At 40.7% G+C, this 21631-nt stretch overlaps 1 protein-coding gene across 1 annotated transcript; it reads left to right on the top strand.

The window, feature by feature from the left end:
• Nucleotides 1–13585, top strand: SYT8 (synaptotagmin 8). Its single transcript, XM_053449395.1, has 9 exons — nt 1–129; nt 6776–6924; nt 7429–7589; nt 7812–7907; nt 8404–8571; nt 10811–10978; nt 11660–11777; nt 12548–12681; nt 13138–13585. Exons 2-9 carry the CDS (start codon nt 6825–6827, stop codon nt 13369–13371), a joined length of 1179 nt encoding a protein of 392 aa, XP_053305370.1. The 5' UTR covers nt 1–129; nt 6776–6824; the 3' UTR covers nt 13372–13585.
• The last annotated feature ends 8046 nt before the right edge of the window (nt 13586–21631 follow it).

The raw sequence follows: 21631 nt of genomic DNA, 5'->3' as shown, positions 1-21631 counted from the left end.
GTGACACTCTGTGGGTGTGGTGTCCCTTAACATTGTTATATAGTTGAATTTCCAGTTCTTTGTGTAGGCAAAGGGGGACTTGGAAGACTGGAAAACAGATCGAAGAAGCAGGAAGCCTGCGTGCTTCTGGTGAGTTCTCTGTTCTGTCCGACAGTCTTGTCTGTATGGACTATCATGGAATGATCGTAGGAATATTGAGAATGCTGGGGGGGTTTCATGCTTGCAACTGTATGGCTGACATCACTGGTTCATAAAGTCAGTCCTCCCTGACCACAGCGGTGCACATTTTCTGATTGTACAAGTGACTCACTCAACATTGCAACACTAGTTGACTTACTTGCGCACAGGTGAGGAGGTTTGAAAAAAATAGCATTTTTGTGACTTGTGGACTAAATTTTTAACTAAAAATCTTCTGCCAGTTTTTACCCTTGGCTGCTGAGTACCCGAGATATGTTCCTTTTTGCTACTTTTATTACTGTTAAGCCTTTCTTACACACACCTGACGGAGGAGATACATATAGCATGGCAGTAAAGAGGAATATTCTGCGTAATTCTGGTAGCGGTCGCTAACTCCTAGCACTCCAAGCTTATATCCAGTTGTTTGGGTTTCTTTCTGACAACCCTATACAGGACTTACAAGAAGAGATCAAGTAGATATATCGATGACAACTAAAAGCCAAAAGCATATGCAGTATCAATACAGGGGCTCTGGCAGAATGTCCCAAACAGTACATATCTGTATCTGAGTATATATATACTTACATATAATTAATTGTGCGATATATATATATATATATATATATATATATATATATATATAATAACAGGTAATATATATATATATATATATATATAATAAAATGCTATACAATGTGTGTACAATGTATGTATCTGCATCTCACAGCATGTCTAATCAGAAATTAGCCTCTTGTTGAAATGCTTCAGTGCAGCAGACATGACCAGGGGCCACTGTGTGAATGGGAATTAGCCTACCCGACTACTGATGTAGAATTGTTTGCCGCTATCAGTGATGGAGGCTTATAGTGTATTATTATGACTCTGTTATTGTATACAATGAATGTGCCATAGACACAAATAACGTGAGTGAGATATACATAGAGGTAAATAGAAATTGGATTGTTGTAGAATGTGTGTGCATATGAGGGTGTAAAGTGTAAATATGAATTCATAGTGTGAATATGTATAGAGTGCCAAAAGCATATATGTGTACAAGGCGTTGTATTATGTGGGAATCAATAAGTGTGTATTCAGGTAGGTGTATACTATAAGCTTTATGGAGACGCTAATCCTATAGGTTATTCTATTTTATATAACAAGCAGGGAACAGAAGCTCCAGAAACACTTAACTGCACCTCACCGTTACTTATTCCTGAGAGCTGCTTTACACCCTAACAACTTTTCAGTTAAGTGTGCTTAATAAAAATGCTTAAAGATTACAGAATAAAAACAATATCTATCTATTGGACACCCATTCTATGTGCCTATCACACATCTATCACTCAAAATTCCACTCACAGGATGATTATTCCTCCCCATTAAGTTATTTCTACTACTAGGAATGATGTTTCAGCAGAGTAGGTGGAACAGCATCTTTAATTCCACTACCTGGTATCCTAAACACTATTAAAGGCTCACGGGGTTGCGCTGCGTCTGCGACTGTTTACATAGCAAAGAGGCAGCGGATTTGCCATCAAAAGGGCAGCAGGCTGTTTTAATCATGGAATCTCAATAAATCAGGCTGTGATTCCTGTTAAACGATGTCAGCCACGGCTGCTTCCTCTGTCAACAACGTGCGGAGCTTATTGTAGCAGCCGCAAGAGTCGGCAGAGATTTATGTTAATGTGATATTTACAAATCCCTGTAAAAAGATTCCTGAATATCTGCCGTGATGCCCTGTGAAGGCTGGGCTGGGTTATATGCGGAAGCCCCGGAACTCATCAAATAAACCCCAATAGGAGTCAGACTGCTAAGGGAGCGCATCGGCCATTTAAATCCTGTAGATTGTAAGCTCCTTACCTGTTGTTTCCATAAGTCAAATTGTTATGTCCTGGTTACCCAGTGCTGCCGAACATGATGGAGCTATATAAATAATAATAATAATAATAATAATAATATCCTCAAGATTGTAAGCTCGCAAGCCGGGCTCTCTCCACCTAATGTATCGGTTTGTCTTAGTCTGTCAATTCTCGTCTTGTCATATCCCTTGAATATATGTATTGTTTTAAGTGCTGTGTAGATTGTTGGTGTTATATAAATAACAGATAATAATAATATTAATAATAAAACAAGGAGCCTATACATTCTATTTACTATAGAATATAGTACATAGAATAGTTTTGTGCATTTGGATTTGTATGAATTGCACATTTACAGAATTTTGCCAAATTTCTGCGTTTTGTACAAAGCCACGAAAATGAAGCAAAGAGCTCAGAATTTTTCGGCTGGCCCTTTCACCCACGCTGTCTTACACTCTCATTCACATTTACCCTCTCTCACACTCTTTTTCCCTTCTCTCTCTGTTAACCACTTCTGCATCTTCTTGTTCGTCATCTTCTATTCTCTCTCTTTTATAATCTCTCTTCTTTCTCCGTCTGCATCTCAGAAGACATGACCTGGCGCGAACTTCTGTCAAAATGGCTGCACTTCCAGTGACGCTTTCTCCCTCGATCCTCCAATCAGGGGGTGAGGATGTCATTGAAAGCACAGCGATTTTGATGAAAGTTCACCTTAGAGCAAAACTGGGATAGTGGACATAACCTGGCGTGAACTTCCGGCAAAAGGCAGTGCTTTTGGAAACATCCTCCCCCCAAATCATCCAATCGGGACAGAGGACGCCGGCAAAAGCTCCGTGATTTTGGCGGGAGTTCACCTCAGGGTGTCGATCCTCCAATCAATTGAGATTACTCCACTGAAAGCGTTTTTTTGTCCCAAATTTTTCCTCTGAACCAAATGGGCAGGGATGTAAATTGTTGCCTGAAAACAGTTGGGCCAAAAGAGAAAATTATTTGAATTGTTTTAAGCCCATTTGCACACGTCTAATAGAGAGCTACACGTGGTGGTAGGGTAAAAAATAGGATGAAAATACACTAACAAAAAAGCAAGTACAGAACCGGTGATGGGTTATGGGGTACCAGGGGAAGGCTGGCAACTTCCAACACGGGAGGAAAGCCCCTACACATAGCCCAGAAAAACAGAGGCCAAGCGCACACCAAAGTGCATTATCTAGTCCTATCCAACACACCTTAAAACAAAAGTGACTACTTTGGAAACATGTAATACCAAAATACTTCTAAATCCTCCTTAAATACATGAAGGGAGTCAGAGGCTTAGATACAATGTAAGGATGTTTTACTTTAGTAAAAATATAAATTAATTTTAAAGAAATTAATAAAATACAGCCCAAAATTTGGGATCAATATTTGTTTGTTTTTTTACTATACTAGAAAAATGAAATAAAAACAACCATTAAATAAATAAATATACAAACAGATATATTGGGAGAAAAATAACAACAGGAAACTGCACAATCATGTAGAATAACCAAATAAGCTCACTTACACTTCAGACAAAATGATTGCGCTCCCGGCCATGAACACCATAGAACACCAAATCACCACAATGTGGGCTGAACCAGTAAACTACTAATGAGAGGAAAGGAAAGATACACAATCGCCTTGGTTACAGCACTTGGCTAAATTCCCAACTCTGGGAACTTTGCCAGATCATTAATTGGACACTTAGAGATTACAATACAGTTGGCAAAGTGTGTTTTATCATTTCTAGTAGCTGTCCATGTTGAGATTTGTCAAGTCTAGTGGAGCTTATAAGAACATTTTGATGGTCTGAACTCAATTTAGTGCTCGTACCAAATATGCACCTCATTGAATAGTTATCAGGGTACTGTTTCTTTTTGGTTTGGTTTGGTTTACAATTTCTGTGTATTAATACCGTTAGATGTACAGTTGTTTGCTGTTTGTCAGGTCATTGAATTGCTTACTTCGATGATTTTACAAATCTCAGTTTAGTGAGGTAATCGAACTGATATATTGTGGCCATAGACCTACCCCATCAAAGGTAGATGTCTCTATTTTCCATTAATCAGGTAATTTCTTTGTCCGGTATAAGTGTAATATGTGTGTGGTGTGTGTGGTATGTGTGGTGTGTATGTGGGGTATGAGTGTGTGTGTGTGGGGGGGTATGTGTGTGGTATGTGTTTGTGTGTGGTATGTGTGTGTGGTGTGTATGTGGGGTATGTGTGTGTGTGTGTGTGGTATGTATGTGTGTGTGTGGTATGTATGTGTGTGGGCTATGTGTGTGTGGTATGTGTGTGTGGTGTGTATATGGGGTATGTGTGTGTGGTGTGTATGTGGGATATGTGTGTGTGGTGTGTATGTGGGGTATGTGTGTGTGTGGTGTGTGTGTGTATGTGTGTGTGTGGTATGTATGTGGGCTATGTGTGTGTGGTATGTGTGTGTGGTGTGTATATGGGGTATGTGTGTGTGGTGTGTATGTGGGGTATGTGTGTGTGGTGTGTATGTGGGGTATGTGTGTGTGTGGTGTGTGTATGTGTGGCAGATCTATTGCAGACTATGAGGACAGAAAATTAGCCAAACAGCACACATTTTATTAAACCAGCCAAACAGGTCCCGGCCTCATGTAATGACCCGTCTGTCCACTGACCCTGCTGCCTGCTTCGGTATGAATCAACTTTTCCCCACAAACGTGTTGTAAATCTTTTGGGTACTTTAGAATGAGGATCGCTGGTTACGGTATTCTGATGAGTGCCTTAGTGCTCTGTCCCCGTAATACCTCATTACAATAACCCATCTCATGAGTGCCATATTGCGGTATCACTTACCGTGTAACGCATGACTGTAAGACAGTCTTACTGTTTTACCTCTTATGTATATTTTTATTTATTAAAGTAGTAGCAGATGTACCTATTGAAAAAAGAGGTACAACTGTCCTGAATGCCTTATTGCGTTGTCGCTGACCCAATACATAACCCAGCTCCCAGGTGCCTTATTGTGTATTGTAACAGAGTTACAGTAACTGCTGATGGTTTGTTCAGGTACAGGAAAGACGCACAAAGGTTTAGAAATATCGCTAAGCGTTAAGCACATGGAATGCTTCGTATTCTTGTAAAACCAGTGCAGGGTGTGTTAGGACTGGAATAGCAAAGCAAGGTGCATGTGTGCTAAACAAGATCCTTTGAAGATCTGTGCGTCATAGAACTGAAACCGCAAATGGGGCGGTACTAGTGGGAGAATCTATCACCCTCTCTAGTTACAGAGAGGGTGATAGATACGTGGAACAGCCTCCCAGTAAAGTGGTAGAGCCTAATAATATAAGGGGGTTTTACTTTACTAACAGGGGGTAGATACATAGAACAGCTCCTCAAGAGAAGTGGTAGAGGGAATTTAAACATTCATGGGATATGCACATGGCTCCAAGACCAGGGACTGATTAAAGATTGAGTCTATACAGGAAAAACAGGCAGACTAGACGGGCTGAATGGGTATTACCTGCCGGCAAATTCTATGTTTTTGTGTTTCAAGAACACTATATTTTGTGAAATGTCAGGAACAGATGCCCCGGGATAAGCTCTGAGTCCAGAATATTACTGTTTTAGGCAGTTTATTGAAGTGGAAGAGCTGGGATGTTTTTGGAGCTGGGATGTTGGGCGAGTGTGTACTGATTAAAAGAGGAGGCCGACAACAGGACTGATTTGAGGTTCCTGTAATTTAATCTGTAAGGAAGTTATTTCCTTCCTCTCCCTCTATCACATACCACTTGCTTAACTGATGTATTACCTCCAAGCTTCGTGGCACTTTGTTCGTCACTAAGCGACAGGAATTTTTACAAAAGCTTTCCGAAAGTTATACAATCATTATACTTGGTTACCCAGAAACTGATGTAATAATAAGAGGGACATTTTTTTCTAGTATTGATAGGGTGGATATGTGGGATAGTCATCAGTAGCATACCTCCCGGGGGGTGTCGGTGTGCCTCAGTAAATTGTGATAGGTGTTATGCTGTACCACCATCAATGTCTGCCTTAGTATATAATAATAACAGTTATGCTGTATCCCTGTCAATGTTTGCCTAACGATAGAAGCTATGCAATTTTAAAGTGTGTGTGTGTGGGGGGATGCCACATACAGGATCTGCCCCAGGTGCCATATACTCTAGGTACGCCCCTGATAGTCATCCAGAAAATATGGTAGAGTCTAAGTTGGGGAATCTAAACACGCATGTAATAGGTATAAAACTGTACTAAACATAAGACAAGGCCAAGGTCCAAATCAAGTTTTATTATTGTAGAAACAAAATGGCTTACTAGATGGGCCATTGTGATGGGCCAATTTGTATTTGCCATGAAATTCCGTGTGTCCATGTCTCTACAGAACGATCTTGTAGAAAAATGATTATGAAAGGAGGACACATCCATAACAGCGAGACCAGATAAAGCACTATATGCATACCCGAGAGCTTCCCTGCTAGAGTGGCTTCAAGAAGGATTGGGGCTAGTGGTGCATAGGGGTAGGACTAGCTATAATGGTAGGGCTAGCCCTGGAAAGCCTTGAATGGAAGAGAACTGGGCAGGAGGAAGAGCGTAAGAAGTAGTTGGAACATGAGTGGGAAGAAAGTGAGCTTGGTCACACACTTCTCCACTGCCTGGAAAAAGAAGAAACTGACCATACTGTATGCAAGAAATATTAAACATAATGTTAATCATATCATCTTTTCACAGCTGCACCGGTATACCGGAAGGGGAATCTCTCCTCTCTCCAGCCACAAACATGGCCAAAAACACAACTATCATTCCTGCAACTACAGTTCATCAACATACCACAGCTGAACCAGAATCATGGATAGATGGTATTCTGAACCGTATCCCACGTAAGTACGACAACAGAATCACCCAACCAAGAACGGGTCATTTAGTAATGGTAAATGTAAAGGTCACTAAGCTCAAGCAAGCTTTGCCCACCTATGTTGGGGCACCAGAGATCCTGCACCCAGGCCACGGTAATCCCAGGCTCACCATTGCTCTTCTTGACAGCCCTTCTCCAACATATAATGAATTCACATAAATAAGTAGATAATAAATTATACAAATTAAATTGTTCACTTAAAACAAGAAAGACACATTCTTCCAATAATGTCATCTAATCAGCAATGTTGGTAAATGTCTATTATCTCATTGTACCCCATTATACTAGGGATGCGCTTGTGTTTTGTCCTGATCTACCACCCAAGCTCTCTGCTTGAACAATCATTTTCACACCTTAATCCATTCTGCTATTTATTACACAATTTCATTTTTTTCCTAATATATATTATTGTACCCGACTTAGCCTGGCCGTTTCTCACTAATTGTCTAATCCCTTTTTTCTCCAACAGTGCCACGATGGGCCATTTACACGCTAGCAGGTGTAGCAGCGTTCTTACTCCTTCTGATATTCATCTGCTGTCTTTGTTGTTGTTGCCGACGTAAGAACAAGCAAAAAAAGAAAGAGAAAATCAACCTTGGGAATGTACAGAGCAGCGTCACTACCAGCCTGGTGAGTCCTTGGAGCTATTCTAGGCTTTAAAGATCCTTGATCTGTATCATAGTCATTTCTAGACCAACATATGGACCATAATAAAATAACTAATGCTGCTGTTATAGTATCCCTGCATGTCAATACAATGTGTGATTTTCCCGAACTTTAATATACTTAATAAAAAATCACCAATGGAGATGTTCTTCTCTGGTCTATGTGTTCGCTCTCTGGTGCTTTTAGGTGCAGCCTGATATTGAAGGACTACAGAGGTCGCAGGAAAACGAGTATCGGGGTCGTCTACAATTCTCGCTGGAGTATAACTTCCAGAGGGAAGAGGTAAGAGTTCTTCAAGCTGAGCATCTAGTAAAGGTCTACAACATTTATCTTATTTAATTCTCTAATGATGAGCAGTCAAAAACTATGGCAAACGGATTATTTCAGTAAAAGTTTGTTAATTTATCACAAATAAGGGCTTTCTATGTAACGCTGTTCGTGGAGTTGTTGTAAGATAACTCTTGTTAAGAAGGATATTAGGACAACAGATAAAGAACAGTGTTTACTTATGACAATATTTGTATTACATGACATATTGTCCCATAATTATATGATATTCTATATGTATGGATTAAGTTTTAGAATCTTCTTGAATGGGCATTACAAATAGAATAGTTTAAACAGAATTGTGCACTGATCACATAAATGGAGTTATCGTAGATGGTACAGGCTAATGGAGTAGCTCCTCTGTATATCTCTCACGGGGCATTTATTTAATGAACTACATTCTTGGATGGATTGAAGGCTCCAGGGTCATTGTTGGTTTCCTCTACCACAGGTCACAGTAGCAGTGAAACAAGCAGCAGCACTGAAAGCGATGGACAGTGGTGGCACATCAGACCCGTATGTCATAGTGTATTTAACCAACGACACCCGTAAGAAGAACGAAACCAAAGTACATCGCAAGACATTACACCCGGTCTTCAATGAGACCTTCATTTTTAAGGTATTGTAGGAATAAGCTGGAAAACACCAGAAAATAAGGGAAAGAGACATTTACAAGAGCGAAAGAGAGGGTGGAGAAGAGTTAGAGTTAATATGACTTGCAAAGTATGACCAGCAGATACGAAAGATTCATGAAATGCTAGGGTGCAGATCATGCATCTTTCCAGGATGCTAGTGAAGAGCTTTATAGGCACCACAATATGGCATAGCGAGAATAACATACGAATACTCCAAAATGTACCTAAAATATGTCAGAAAATAGTGTAAATGATGTAAAAAGTAAAAAAATTATTATTATCTATTCCTGGGGGAGCTTCCGGCAGGAAAATGGTGACTTATTTCAAAATGAGATCTTGGCCCCCCCAAAATAAGCACACTTTAATTCCCAAGCTCAGGGTACTTTATACCTGTTGCCTGCAAGTCCGATTTCTGCACGGCCTCTGAGATGAACGGGCGGAAAGATAGGAGCCGCCACGAGATTGGGCCACCTTTTTGACACCAAGCAAAAGGGGTTTTTCCATTTACAGCTCCCTACAACAAGAAAAGCTTGATATCTTGAAGTATGGATTTTTTTAATAAAGGTTATATTTTCAGACTTGTCAGAATTTCCTCTTTCTGCGAAGACCTTAAACGGTCAGTCTGTGATCTAACACAGCAGACTTTTGTTTATCTCCTAAACAATTGGAGAGACCCCAACCTTGTCTGGTGTCATTCTCTTGGGGGCACATCAAATATACATATGAGGACCCCCAGAAGTTAAGCCCTGGATCTATATTTAATCTTTAGTAATAAAAAGGGGCTGAGTTTGTAACTCCTTTGTTTGCCGGAGGGTTCTTTGCAGGATCAAAACTGTGCCTTTCTGGCTAGGAGAGGCGTCAAATTTGCCACCTGGTCATGGTTTAGGCACAAGGAATCCTATAATAACACAAAGATGCCAATTGACTGTAGTAAACCTCATGTATGGTTCATTGGGTTCACACCGCATCTTATTTAAACTCTCACTACTCCACCCTCGTACCATCTCTGCCTGAATGGGTAACCAGTCCATGTATCTACTACACACATATTTACGATAAACTGTCTACTGGGCCTGACAACATCTAGGACAGATAAGTGCTTTTTTCATTTTGAAAGAATACACGTTAAAGCACTCACAGAGTACTTTAATATGCATATATTTTTAGATGGGTTGTTAGCGACATTAGACCGGCCTTTTAAAGGAGGATCTAGAGAGTCTGCTTTTCACTGCAGAGATTTTACTTAGTGAGTCACTACATATTAACATAACAATCTATAAGCAGTCTTCAAGGATTTATCACGGAACTAGGAATTAAAGGTAATCCTCGATTGGGATCATGCATGTGATCTCTTGTTCCAATCTACAGCCAAGTAGTTATTTGAACATGAAGTATGGTTAACAATGAGGGACGGCTATGTAGGGATTAAAAAAGACAATCTATGCTATCAAGCTGGCTACCGGCTAGTACTCTTAGTAGATGAAATCGTCACAGTGCTTGTTAATTTTATTGAACTCCCTGTGCTGAGCTAGACTCTTATTCCCTAGATTCCTCTCCATCCCGCATCTAAGACAGGTTTACTAAAGCTAACAGGATATACCCAAGGGAGTCAAGAAGGTAGTGGAGGCATATAATCCGGGGGCTTGTTCGAGATACATAGTTACATAGTACATAAGGTTGAAAAAAGACCTAAGGCCATCAAGTTAAACCCTTCTACCCAATCTTCCTACTCTTGATCCAAAGGAAGGCAAAAAAAACCCCTAATTAAGCTACTTTGAATTCTGCCATCAGGTGGAAAAATTCCTTATTGGCTCCAAAAGGCAATCAGATTTCTCCTTGGATTAAGACGCTCTAAAATATTAATATAAAATCTGTTAAATTTGCTTCCATAAGAAGCTATTTTTGGCCACGGCTACCAGAAGTGATAGAGGAAAAAGTCTTAATCTTGGCAGCATTTCCAATGGAAGGGTTTGGGAAATGGATCAAATAGCTGACAAACGCTTCTTTTTTGCCATAAACCCATGAATTTGGTCTTTACAAACCTGTACTTGAAATTAAAACTTGCATATAAATATATTTTATGAACTTAATATGGTATATAGAAAATATATACAATTATATACACTTTTCGATTTAAAGCAGAATTGGGCAAGGGAAAGTTAGACTTCATAGAACCTGAAATGCATGTAGTGTTACTAGACAGATCAAATGTTCTTCTTCTAGGTCCTGCAATCAGAGGTACCAGAGACAGCCGTTGTAATGCAGGTTTTTGATTTCAACCGATTCTCCAAACATGATGTGATAGGAGAGCTGCGTCTAGCACTGGGGGAGATGGAGCTCCAGCATGTTATTGAAGAGTGGAGGGACCTGACTCCTGCAGGAAAACCAGAGGTGAGAACAGAAAGAGTTATTTGAAAGTACAGCCTGGCATAAAGAGAGCTAACTCCGGATACAGGCTGGTTTAACGAGAACCAACCCAGAGAACAGGCAGGAATACAGAGAGCTAACCCAAATTACAGGCTGGTATAATGAGAACCACCCGAAAGAACAGGCAGCCACACAGAGAGCTAACCCAAAGTAAAGGGCAGCATGCAGAAGAATCGGATCGGGGTACAAGCTGGCATAGAGAGAGCCAACTCAAAGTATAGGTAGGCATACAAAATAGCATAGAGAAAGAGCTAGACTGGTGTACAGCCTGGAAAACAGTCAGCTACGTACATGTAGGATAAAGAGAAGACAACCTTTAGGGAGCTATCCCCAAAGAGAACAACAAACTGCTTCTTCTGCTACGTTTAGACAGCAAACGTAGCATACAGTCAGCTTGTATCTAATACCAATTAGTTTGATGTACGTGGCAAAATTGGCAAGTTTGTGGTCACATTGGTGATGTTATTCTTCAGGGAGATAGTACCCCATGATGGAGTGAATACGTGATACTTGTTCTCTTCTAAGCTTACCAATGGCAGGCCTATATCTGCTCATAGATACTCAAACATGATACAGAGAGTATTCTGTGGTTCTTATATTCGCAAAGTTCACCCCCTTCATTTTTTTTTGTTATTTCATTTGCAGCAAGAGCGTCTGGGGGAAATTTGCTTCTCTTTGAGATATGTACCCAGCACAGGGAAACTCACTGTTGTCATCCTTGAGGCAAAGAAACTCAAAAAAATGGATTCAGATGGCTTTTCCGGTATGTGGCGGAGGGTGGTGGGGAATCCTTCTCAATTGCTTGTATTGTTGCAATTTGTTCTATAATAGTTAGTTGTTGGGCAGGTTGCTAATGCTAGATAAGAGATAACCAACACGTACATCTCCATCTATTCACATCATTTTTCTCTATTCAAAAAGCAATGAATTATCAATCAAAGAATTGGTAACAACATGTATATAGATGCTTACCCTATTCCCCCCGAGCCCATTACTAGCTGCACCCTATTGTGAAATAGAGTATATCTGATAAATTAAGGAAGGAAAACACACAGGCAATGAATATCACCACATATGGGAAAGAATATACTGCCGGCTATGTATATACCCTACACAGGTTTCTCCAGTTCAGGTGGCTTTGTCAGGGTACCCGTAGTCCCAGCTACTCATAGACTCACTGCTGCACCCCTGTAGTCGATGCTGGTACTGTATGTGTCCTTTAAAATTTCTGCTGATCTTAGAAATAGCGCCCATCTAACAGTAAGTAAGAAGTAACATACGTCTGTATATCTCCACCTAGAATTCAGTTTGTGAAACATAATCACGTAAATGTATACATCACCTTCATATACATATCGAAACTGAACATGTAAACAGAACCACCATAGGTTCCAAGCACTTAGCTACCACTTACTAACATCCAGCGCACAGAGGTATGGTGTGAAGATTATCCAGTGCTTGCTCATTCTTGTAACATTAAATTGCTGTACATTTGCAAAGACAAATAGATTTATTCATAATGTTTTCTCACAGACCCGTATGTAAAGGTGCAGCTTGCGTTAAATAAAAAGAAATGGAAGCGCAAAAAGACAGGGGTGAAGAAAAACACAATCAATCCATATTTTAACGAGGCTTTCACCTTTGAGGTTACACTGGAACAAATTCAGGTATTTATGTGTTTTTGATTTATTTTTTTCAACAACAACCTGTTATTTCCTGTTTTTCATGTTCCCAGCAAAAAATTGCACAACTAAAGATTTATTTCCATGAAAGGTTTGGGGTTTCACTAGGAATGATCTAATGCTGCCTTTCCTCAAGTGATTACATTTAGCAGAGTAGGTGGAACGGTGCCTTTAATTTCCACAAAGTCTTTAGTGCCTAAACTGAATCATCTATACATTTTTTACTGCCATTTATCTGTTCCAAGTGGCTTTCCTTCCTTCCTTCCTTCCTTTCTTCCCTCCTTCCTTCCTTCCTTCCTTGCTTCCTTCCATCCTTATGAGGTTGGACCCCATTTCATTATTAATTGACTTCATATTGCAATGACCCTTTATATATGAAATAGATGTTATAGCTGTAAAGTAACATGGTTCTGTTTGTGTATGTCTCACTTTCTCCTTCAGAACGTGGACCTTATAATCACAGTGTGGGATCATGATAAAGTCAACAAGAACAAACAGATCGGAAAAGTGTTTTTAGGGTGTCGAGCATCAGGAAATGCCTTGCGGCACTGGTCGGACATGCTTGCCCATCCCCGACGCCCCATGGCACAGTGGCACAATTTGCAGCCGGCAGAAGAAGTGGACAAGACGCTGGGACTGAAATCCAATTTCAAACTGCCCATCCCACGCAGCTAAATTCCTTCACCAGGGCTGCCTGATCAATTTATTGAGTGATCCATCAACTCTTTATTGATTAACGCTAACACCATACATTGTGGTGAGGAATCTGATGGAGACTTCCACATTCAATCAACACAAGATGCATGGAACACTATTCAGTACTGATTCATAGCTGTAATATATATTATTGAATCATGGTTGCTGTGTGGGAATGTCTACACTGTTTTCTGCACCATCTTCTATAAAACAATGATATTGTACTGACCTCAGATTTTGAAAGGACCATCAGTGGAATATCATTGGCGAACGACTTAATGCTTTAAGTAGCTTGAAAATGTCCAGGCAATCTTTTCCACAGCCTTTACTCAGGTGATTATATTTTATAATATTGACCTAAGATCTCAGCTGCCTATAACCCCCCCCCCATAGTTATATGCAGGCAGGGGTGAGAGAGAACATTTTCCTCCAGAAGGAATCCAAGGGGATCTTCACAGGATTTTTAAAGACTGGAGAAGAGTGCTTCTCCATTAAGACAAAACATAGAGTAAGCACCTTTAAGAAATTGGGTGATCTGAAATCAAAGCAGAAGTAATAATAATTTGCTGAAATAAATCCTCAGGGGTGGATAGACAAGTCACTCTGGACTTTGCAGAATGCAGATTATTTATGAGAGCCCTACGATGTAAAACACTAGCTAACCTCAGCGATTTAGGTTAATTATATTTATCTATAGCAGATAAGGTCTTGAATACCAAAGATGATTGTAAGATTGGCCTTATCGCAATAAATACTATGTTTGTGTTCCGGAAGGACACATTAGTTATTTTACAGCGGCTGTGTCTTTCTGTAAAAGTTTCTAAGTGGGCATGACGTGCACTAGCTGAGTAGTCACTTATTATGTTATGAATGCCTATATTACTGATTAGCATGAAAATGGCATGTGATCTTACAAATTTACACACACTTATACATAAGAGCCAATTACGTATTTCCCTCAGGTGCTGCCCTAGGCCTGACCCAGGGTAAAGCCGCCAACTGCCCTGCCTAGGCCACCATCCTCACTCCCATGTATAGAAGCTGTGCAAGCTCAGCAAACCCCCCTTAATGTAAACGGGTGGGTTGCGAGATCAGAAGCAGGGGGGCCTGGTTGCCCAAAAGGGCGATCTACCTCCACGTTTTGGCAGCAGGGGGACCTGCTGCTGATAGCAGTAAATATTTGGCTTAAGTCCATACGCTATCACCTAGTATTAAAATAGCAATTGAAAACATCCACAAGTTTGACAAGTTCAGCCTGTACCTGGTGTCGACCCTGCTGCTTCACCGCTCAATGCTCTGCTCTCTGTATCTCGCTGTGCCTTCCTGGCTCGCACACACTCCGCCATACACTCAAACACCCAAACACTAACACTGTTTGCTAACACACGCTCACTTTAGCACAATATGCCAACACACACTCACTCTAACACCATTCACTAACATACACACACTAAGACTATACACTGAGACACACACAGTCTAACAATGCCTAACACCTATTTAGAGACATTGCGATCAAGGGTACCATGAGTCAGTATCATATCACAATGCCAGTGGAAAATAAAGGCGCTTTTTAGGAGCATGGTATGTGAATAATACCCATGTATAGATAAAAATTGGTGGTAGACAGTGAAGGAGTATGTAAAGCTACCAGTAAGCCATTCCCACTTGCCTATTGCAGGAATCCTAAAAAAATAATTTCATGCTTCCTTGCCTTCTCAACAACTTGTGTGAGCAGGTATCACAAGTAGGGTTATAAACAGGAATGACACCATTCATATTTATTTTTATTAAAGGCCTCATAGAATCAATTGGTTTTCACAAGCTGACAAAAACATTGCTAGTCTGTACAGCGCCAGGGGCAGATACAAAGCCTGACCTCCGGAGGATCGCACACACATATTGAGACACTCACGCTAACACATACTGTAAGGATAGTTGGTGAGGAGCCCCGTATGCAGGATACACAAAGTTCAAGTGGAGAAGGCAGGGTCAGACTCACTAAACACAGCGATGTCTAGAAACGTAGCCACAGGTAGGGTCACAGGAAAATAGGGAGGTCCGGTAAACGATAGCCAAGATCAGGATCACAGAAGACAGCGTAGGCCAAAAAACATAAGCCAAAGGTCAGGGTCAGAGAAGGTAACAAAATCCAATAATCAATAGCCAAGGGTCTGTAACAGGAATCAACCTTAAATGCAGAGAAGATCTCTAAACAAGCACAATAACTGAGCACTGAGTGATACTCAGTGTCGATTTTGAAACCTCCCGCCCCGTGCGATACACACCCACTCACACTTACACAGATGCCGACACTTATACTAACACCAAAACACACACATACAGACACTTACACTAACATTCCCAGGCACTCACACTAACATACATTCAAACACTATCAGCAACACACACGCACACTGACAATTAAAGTAACACACCCAGACACTAACATACACATAAGCCACTTACATTAACATCCTCACAGACACATTCAGACACTCACGCTAACACGTCCAGGCACTCACACTAACACAACTAGACACATTAGCACACAGACATTCAGACAACTGGACACACTAACATTAACTAACACACACACATACTTATACTAACCAAGACATACACACACTTACACTGTCATAACAAGACACCCATATAGACACACTAACAATACCCATAGGCCGACACGTTTCACAAAAAACCTATGCACTTCCCACCTTGCTATGAACTTTCCGATGGCACATCGTACTTAAAATGAAGAACGGACTTGCGTTTTCATGAAAGTCAAGGGATACATATAAGTAAGAGATGAGAAAAGTAATAGAAAAACAAGACAGAAGAACAGTGTCTCACAGAGGTACCATGCTCTGCAAAAGGGAAAGGGAAGTGGCATATGGTAGAATTAAAATGAGATCAGTAGGGAAGGTGTATGTTGAGGAAGCTGGTTCATCATCTCAGCTCAGAAGAAAAGCCAAAGCAGCCTTCTCCAGGCATATGATGGAAGCCGTTTCCTTGTCCCGAATTGTTCCTCATTTGAGACTGAAGACCATCTCGTCTATGTCATGGAGTTGTCTCTCTGGCGGGACCCTGCTGGATTGCCTTGAAGATTATCAATGTCTTGGCATCAACACACCAACATTGTTTGCAGCAAAGGTAACCTGTGAACATCTGCATCTCTACTGCAATGGCATCATCCATTGTGACCTGAAGCCAGAAAATATTCTTTAAGATGGTGCAGGCAACATCCTGATTTTGGACTTGTGATTCTAAAGATGTTTGGGAGCAAGACAGCCGCTGGAAATGCTGGGACATTGGGGTACATGGCTCCTGGGATAATCCGTGAAGATCATCGGGGGGAATTTCGAGTTTTAATGTATGAAGAATGGTGGGCATTTCGAGTTTTATTGTATGAAATGGCCACAGGGGAGTACCCATTTGATGATGGGGATGATGACAGGGCAGTAAACGCATCAGTTCTGTACAATATACTCTTTCTCCGACTATGGGTCATCTTGAAGGAAAAAGACAAATTGCCACAACTCCTGTCTAAAGAAAATGTCTCGTCGCCTCAAAATGACAGCAAATAACAGATCCCACTCATTCTTCCAGTTGTAACTGACAGAGTTGCTGCTCCATTGCAGCAGTCACATAATCTTTAAATAACTGTGAAGACATATGAGAATGATTTCTATTAAAAGAACCCCAGCCCTGCTAAGTGGTTTCTCCTTTGTGAGCCCCATATGTCTCACTTGCTATCCAAGACCACTGACCCCCATTTTTCCATCTAGGGGTAATATTGCCACGTGTCTTAGACACTTACTGTCTAGCAACATGTCGCCCTCCGACCTTTTGTTATTCAGGAGGACTCTTCCTTTTGTTATTTGAATGTTTTATGTGAACACTTATCACTGTCAATTGGCGACAGCTTGCTTTAAAGGGCCAGGGCAACTTAGTCATCCGCAAATCCTGACCTGTGAAAGACAACCTGTTGAGAGAATGAGAGGTGACCAGCATTGCCTTCTCCGCTCCACATATACATTGTACCCGCTTTTATCAGCAACTAGTGCTTAGGAGTTATTTTAGTCAATAAATGTACTAGCCCAGGGTAACATACACTGAAGTATTAAGGGGGTCACTTTGAATGCCGGCAGACATTTTACCACTTCACCTCAGAATGGGATCTCCGGGGTACTCCACATTGGTCAAAATAGGTACGATGCCCTCTAATAGTGACAGTGTGCCTGCTTATTGCCTTTCCAGGTCATGATAGAAAAACATTAGTTTTTGCTTCTACCACCTTTGATGGATGATGTCCAAGTCTCACCCTTCCACCCTCTCCAGATCACACCGCACAAAATGATTGCACAAAGCTAGGAGGAACAGCTGCCAAATTGCCGTTTAACAGGACTGACCCTACAAATGCTCTTCACAGTATTCCCACTAATTATTATTCATGTGGCCACAGAACCAGATCTTAATTTCAAAACACTTACTCATACGGCAAACTTTAAGACTATCGTTCCTGGGCCTAGTCTACTCCGGATAGGAGAAGCTTCTGAAATTGCAAAATAAAAGCTGCTCATAAAGCCGTAGAAGCAATCTCTATAACCTTTTCACGCCCTTGCTGAAAAATTGCTGGCTGCAGAATGTCTAAGCAAGTTGGACAGAAACAAGAACGGTCTCTTCCATCCTTCCTATGTTACAATGGGTACTTCTAAGCCATCCAAGTTGTTTTTCTGCGGCTTGGTGGCACAAAGACAAGGAGGATACATAACAGTTGGAGTCATCTTGTGAGTGACAGGGCCAGGATGTGAAGCATTAGGAGGAGTGAAATGAAAGAAGGCAACCTCCAGGTGTGAGGACATGTATTATGGACAGTGGCCAGCAGGGGGCATTACAACACCGCCTAGCGGGGCGACTGATTTACAAATGCTTCGAAGGAGCGAACGCAGGGAATGTTTGATGACACTGCAGGAAAGAGGTTCCCTATAGTAACAGGGAAAGCTCCAGATATTCCCAACAGCTGAGAGGGCTCTCACATTTCCACTTTAAAAGTGGGTACATCAAAATAAAGATATAAAACCACCATGTTCTATACTGCTTTAGTCCGACAAAACCAATTATACAGCAGCGCCGTGTCTCATGAAGACAGGGATATGGATTGCCGATGAATGGTGTGAAGTTACATTGATTTATGGACGTGATACACGGCAGTCCAGGCAACACATATGCGTCACAGGTGTGCTTGTATCAAAGCAGAAAGAGAATGAATATTAGCATATGGGGGGGCTGATATAATATAATGTGAGTGTGGATATAGAGATGAGATAAAGACACAGAAATAGCAAACATTCTTGTATATATAAATTTGTTGAAGTAATGTTAATTTGCTGGTCTCATCACAAGTTATTTTAGTTTTAAATTTATCGCAGCGTTCTAAGAGGTCCTGAAAGCGTGTACTCTCGTGTAACTCAGGTAGCCAATAAACGTATCATCTTTACTGAATTTGCCATTGTTTCGTGATTCTTCGGTACCCAATAACTCCATACGTACCGCTTTAGCGCACACCGTCCTGCGTTATTTTATTTGAAGATTTCTAGCACCAAATGTGTTCATCTGCTAGAGTTCAGGAGACGCAGGGTTAAAGTGTCTTAAGATTGGCCACAGGAGAAGTGGGGTATTTGCGTCTCCCCCTGTGCTATTGGCCAGAAGGAGTCTACATGCCCTTACTGAGCCAAGCAGCAACTGCCCAAGGCTCCTCCCCAGTACATTAATACCCCCCTGAACTCTCAGCCCTGCCAGTCCCACCCTTGCTTCATACAGAGACCTCCTTCCACGAGGGTCAGGTAAGACACCGCTTGTCCGAGCACCCTGGGTTTCATTTTTTTGTCAAGATATCCAATCGAACGTGCAACTCTTTATAGACCGAAAGATAAATAGGCGGTTATAAGCGCATCACATAGCCAAAAACGACTTGAAAAGTGTTGGTGCCAAGAAGAGCAGCCAAGCTATACATGCGCCAACGTATGTAAAGAGCTGTAGCTTCCTAAACTCCATCTTCCATTAACTTTATCAATCAGTCAGGTCATAGAATTACCGCATTGGTTGTGATATTGTTTCCGCAAAGGTTGTGACCGGCCATAAGCCTGTTATTAAATATTGGCTAGGTGCCAACTTACTGGCTGAGGATGATGGGAGTGATGTCAAACAGCGGGTAACCTGAACCTACATTACCAATAGTGACCCGCACTTACTGCTTTCATAAATACGAAGCCCCTTCCATTGACTTGCATGAGATTTTGCTTACCTGGCACTAAAATTTTTGCAGAAAAAAAAAAAGGAATGACTACAGTGTATATGTGTGTATATGTGTTTGTATGTGTGTGTGTAGTATATACTCATGTTAGTAAATGAACAATTATACATATATATTTTTGACTACTTAACATGTACTTAAATATTAAATGATACTTAATAATATAATAAAACAGATCTCATATTTCCAGCACTGTGCGAAATTCTATTTTTTTCCATGTTTACCTTTTTGGAGGCAATGTATAAAGATGAGCAATGCTGCTATATAAATTATGAATACCGAATCCTCAGTGAAATTCACCCCTCATAATTAGTGCAACATAATAAGAACCAATGGCTGAAAAAAGCAAAGCCTCATTATTATGTTCCATTCATTGAAACCACATAACCTGAATGTTATTGTATTTTTATGACAGCTCACTATATATTTACAGCTAGAGTTTTTTGTTTGTTACCATGACCTGCATCACTGTAGAGAGCTGTATGAATGGGAACGTGTATGTCTCTTGCGTTCTTTCGGCTGCGTTCTTTATACTTTTTTTGTTCACCATCGGGGATCGGTACCAAATGGGTTCCAATCGTTAACATACAATAGGAAACTGGGTTTGCAGAAATATTTGATATTCGTTATATAGCATAGCACACATGCTTTTTATAGTACTTGGTGTGTAAAAACATTTAATGTCATCATACAGAACACACGGGTAGATTTATTAAAGTACAAATCCCTGTTATTCCATGGAACCCATCCATATGCTTGTTAGAGTTCATAGAATAACATGGGAGCTTTTACTCTCAAACTTCACACCTCTACCACCTTCAGTATCATCACGCTGCCCGGCATGATCTCACATGCATCATCACAGAGTACAGGGTGTTCTTTATTTGGGGTATGAAATAAGACCTCTTTGAATCTGTGCACTGGAGATTTAAGAAGACGAGTAAATAAATACTTGGTATTTTCACCTGTGCCCTCTTTATGGGATGGGGATGTTGGCCATGAAGGGTGGTTGGACAGTGTGGATGAGGGAGGGAGACAGCTGACTCTCCTTAAAGGTTTCTCAAGATATTTTGGGAAAGTCTTACAAAAGTTTCTCATACTTCCCATCGGATCGGATGACTGAAGATGAGGGGGGCATATGTTTCAGCTCTGCTACCCCCCGCCAAAGTCTATTTAGAGTATGGGAAGTGATTGCCGAGGCATTGGTAACCAGGGAGGGTAGGGAATTCCATTTAGGACACCCGGATTAACGCAACACTTGCTGCATTCAGGACTAATCTCTGGCCCCTGACCAGACTGGTATGGGCTTAATACTTAATAGCGTTTGTCATCTTGACTTTGAAGTGACATGGAAGGGGCGATGATCCGTATCTTATTACGGAACAAACTCTAGACGTGCTCTGATGTCTCATCTTTGTGTCCATTTGTAGGTACCACATAAACCGCCAAAATGGGTGAAGAGTGAGTATAAATAATTTATTCCTTTCTTTCTAACCCGATATATTTATTCAATATCATACTACAAATTTATTTTACTTGATTGTGTGTCTGTCTATAAACTCTATGCATCTACATACAAGTTTTACATTTGTTGATCACATTTGATTTACTTTTATCTCTCTTTTTTTTTTCTCCTTCACCTCGTGATCAGTGACGTAAGTTCCTTTGTTTTCTTTTACCACATGGGGGATATTGCCGTCGTTGAAAGTGAACCTTATTGTGGCATATTGTATATGAGAGGGTACAAACATAAAATGTGGGAGGCATGGAAAAGATTAGAGCTAAATGTGTAAGTCGGTTTTTAGAAGATAATTTTGCAATAAACAAGTCTATAAAAAGAAGCCTCCAAAACAGGGAGCATATATAACTCAAGATAAAATAGTGAATCGGAATATTGAATATGTAGAGACTAACATTTTTCTT

Source organism: Spea bombifrons, chromosome 10 (genome assembly GCF_027358695.1).
Source record: "Spea bombifrons isolate aSpeBom1 chromosome 10, aSpeBom1.2.pri, whole genome shotgun sequence".
Lineage (NCBI taxonomy): Eukaryota > Metazoa > Chordata > Amphibia > Anura > Pelobatidae > Spea > Spea bombifrons.
The sequence above is the reverse complement of the archived record's forward strand: the minus strand, read 5'-3'. Positions and strand labels throughout refer to the sequence as shown.

Bases quoted from the DNA above. Each gene is read 5' to 3' on its own strand.
- SYT8 (XM_053449395.1), top strand. From the start codon at position 6,825: ATGGCCAAAAACACAACTATCATTCCTGCAACTACAGTTCATCAACAT. The intron at 7,908-8,403 runs GTAAGAGTTCTT...CCTCTACCACAG, and splicing joins ATAACTTCCAGAGGGAAGAG to GTCACAGTAGCAGTGAAACA. The intron at 12,682-13,137 runs GTATTTATGTGT...TTTCTCCTTCAG, and splicing joins TTACACTGGAACAAATTCAG to AACGTGGACCTTATAATCAC.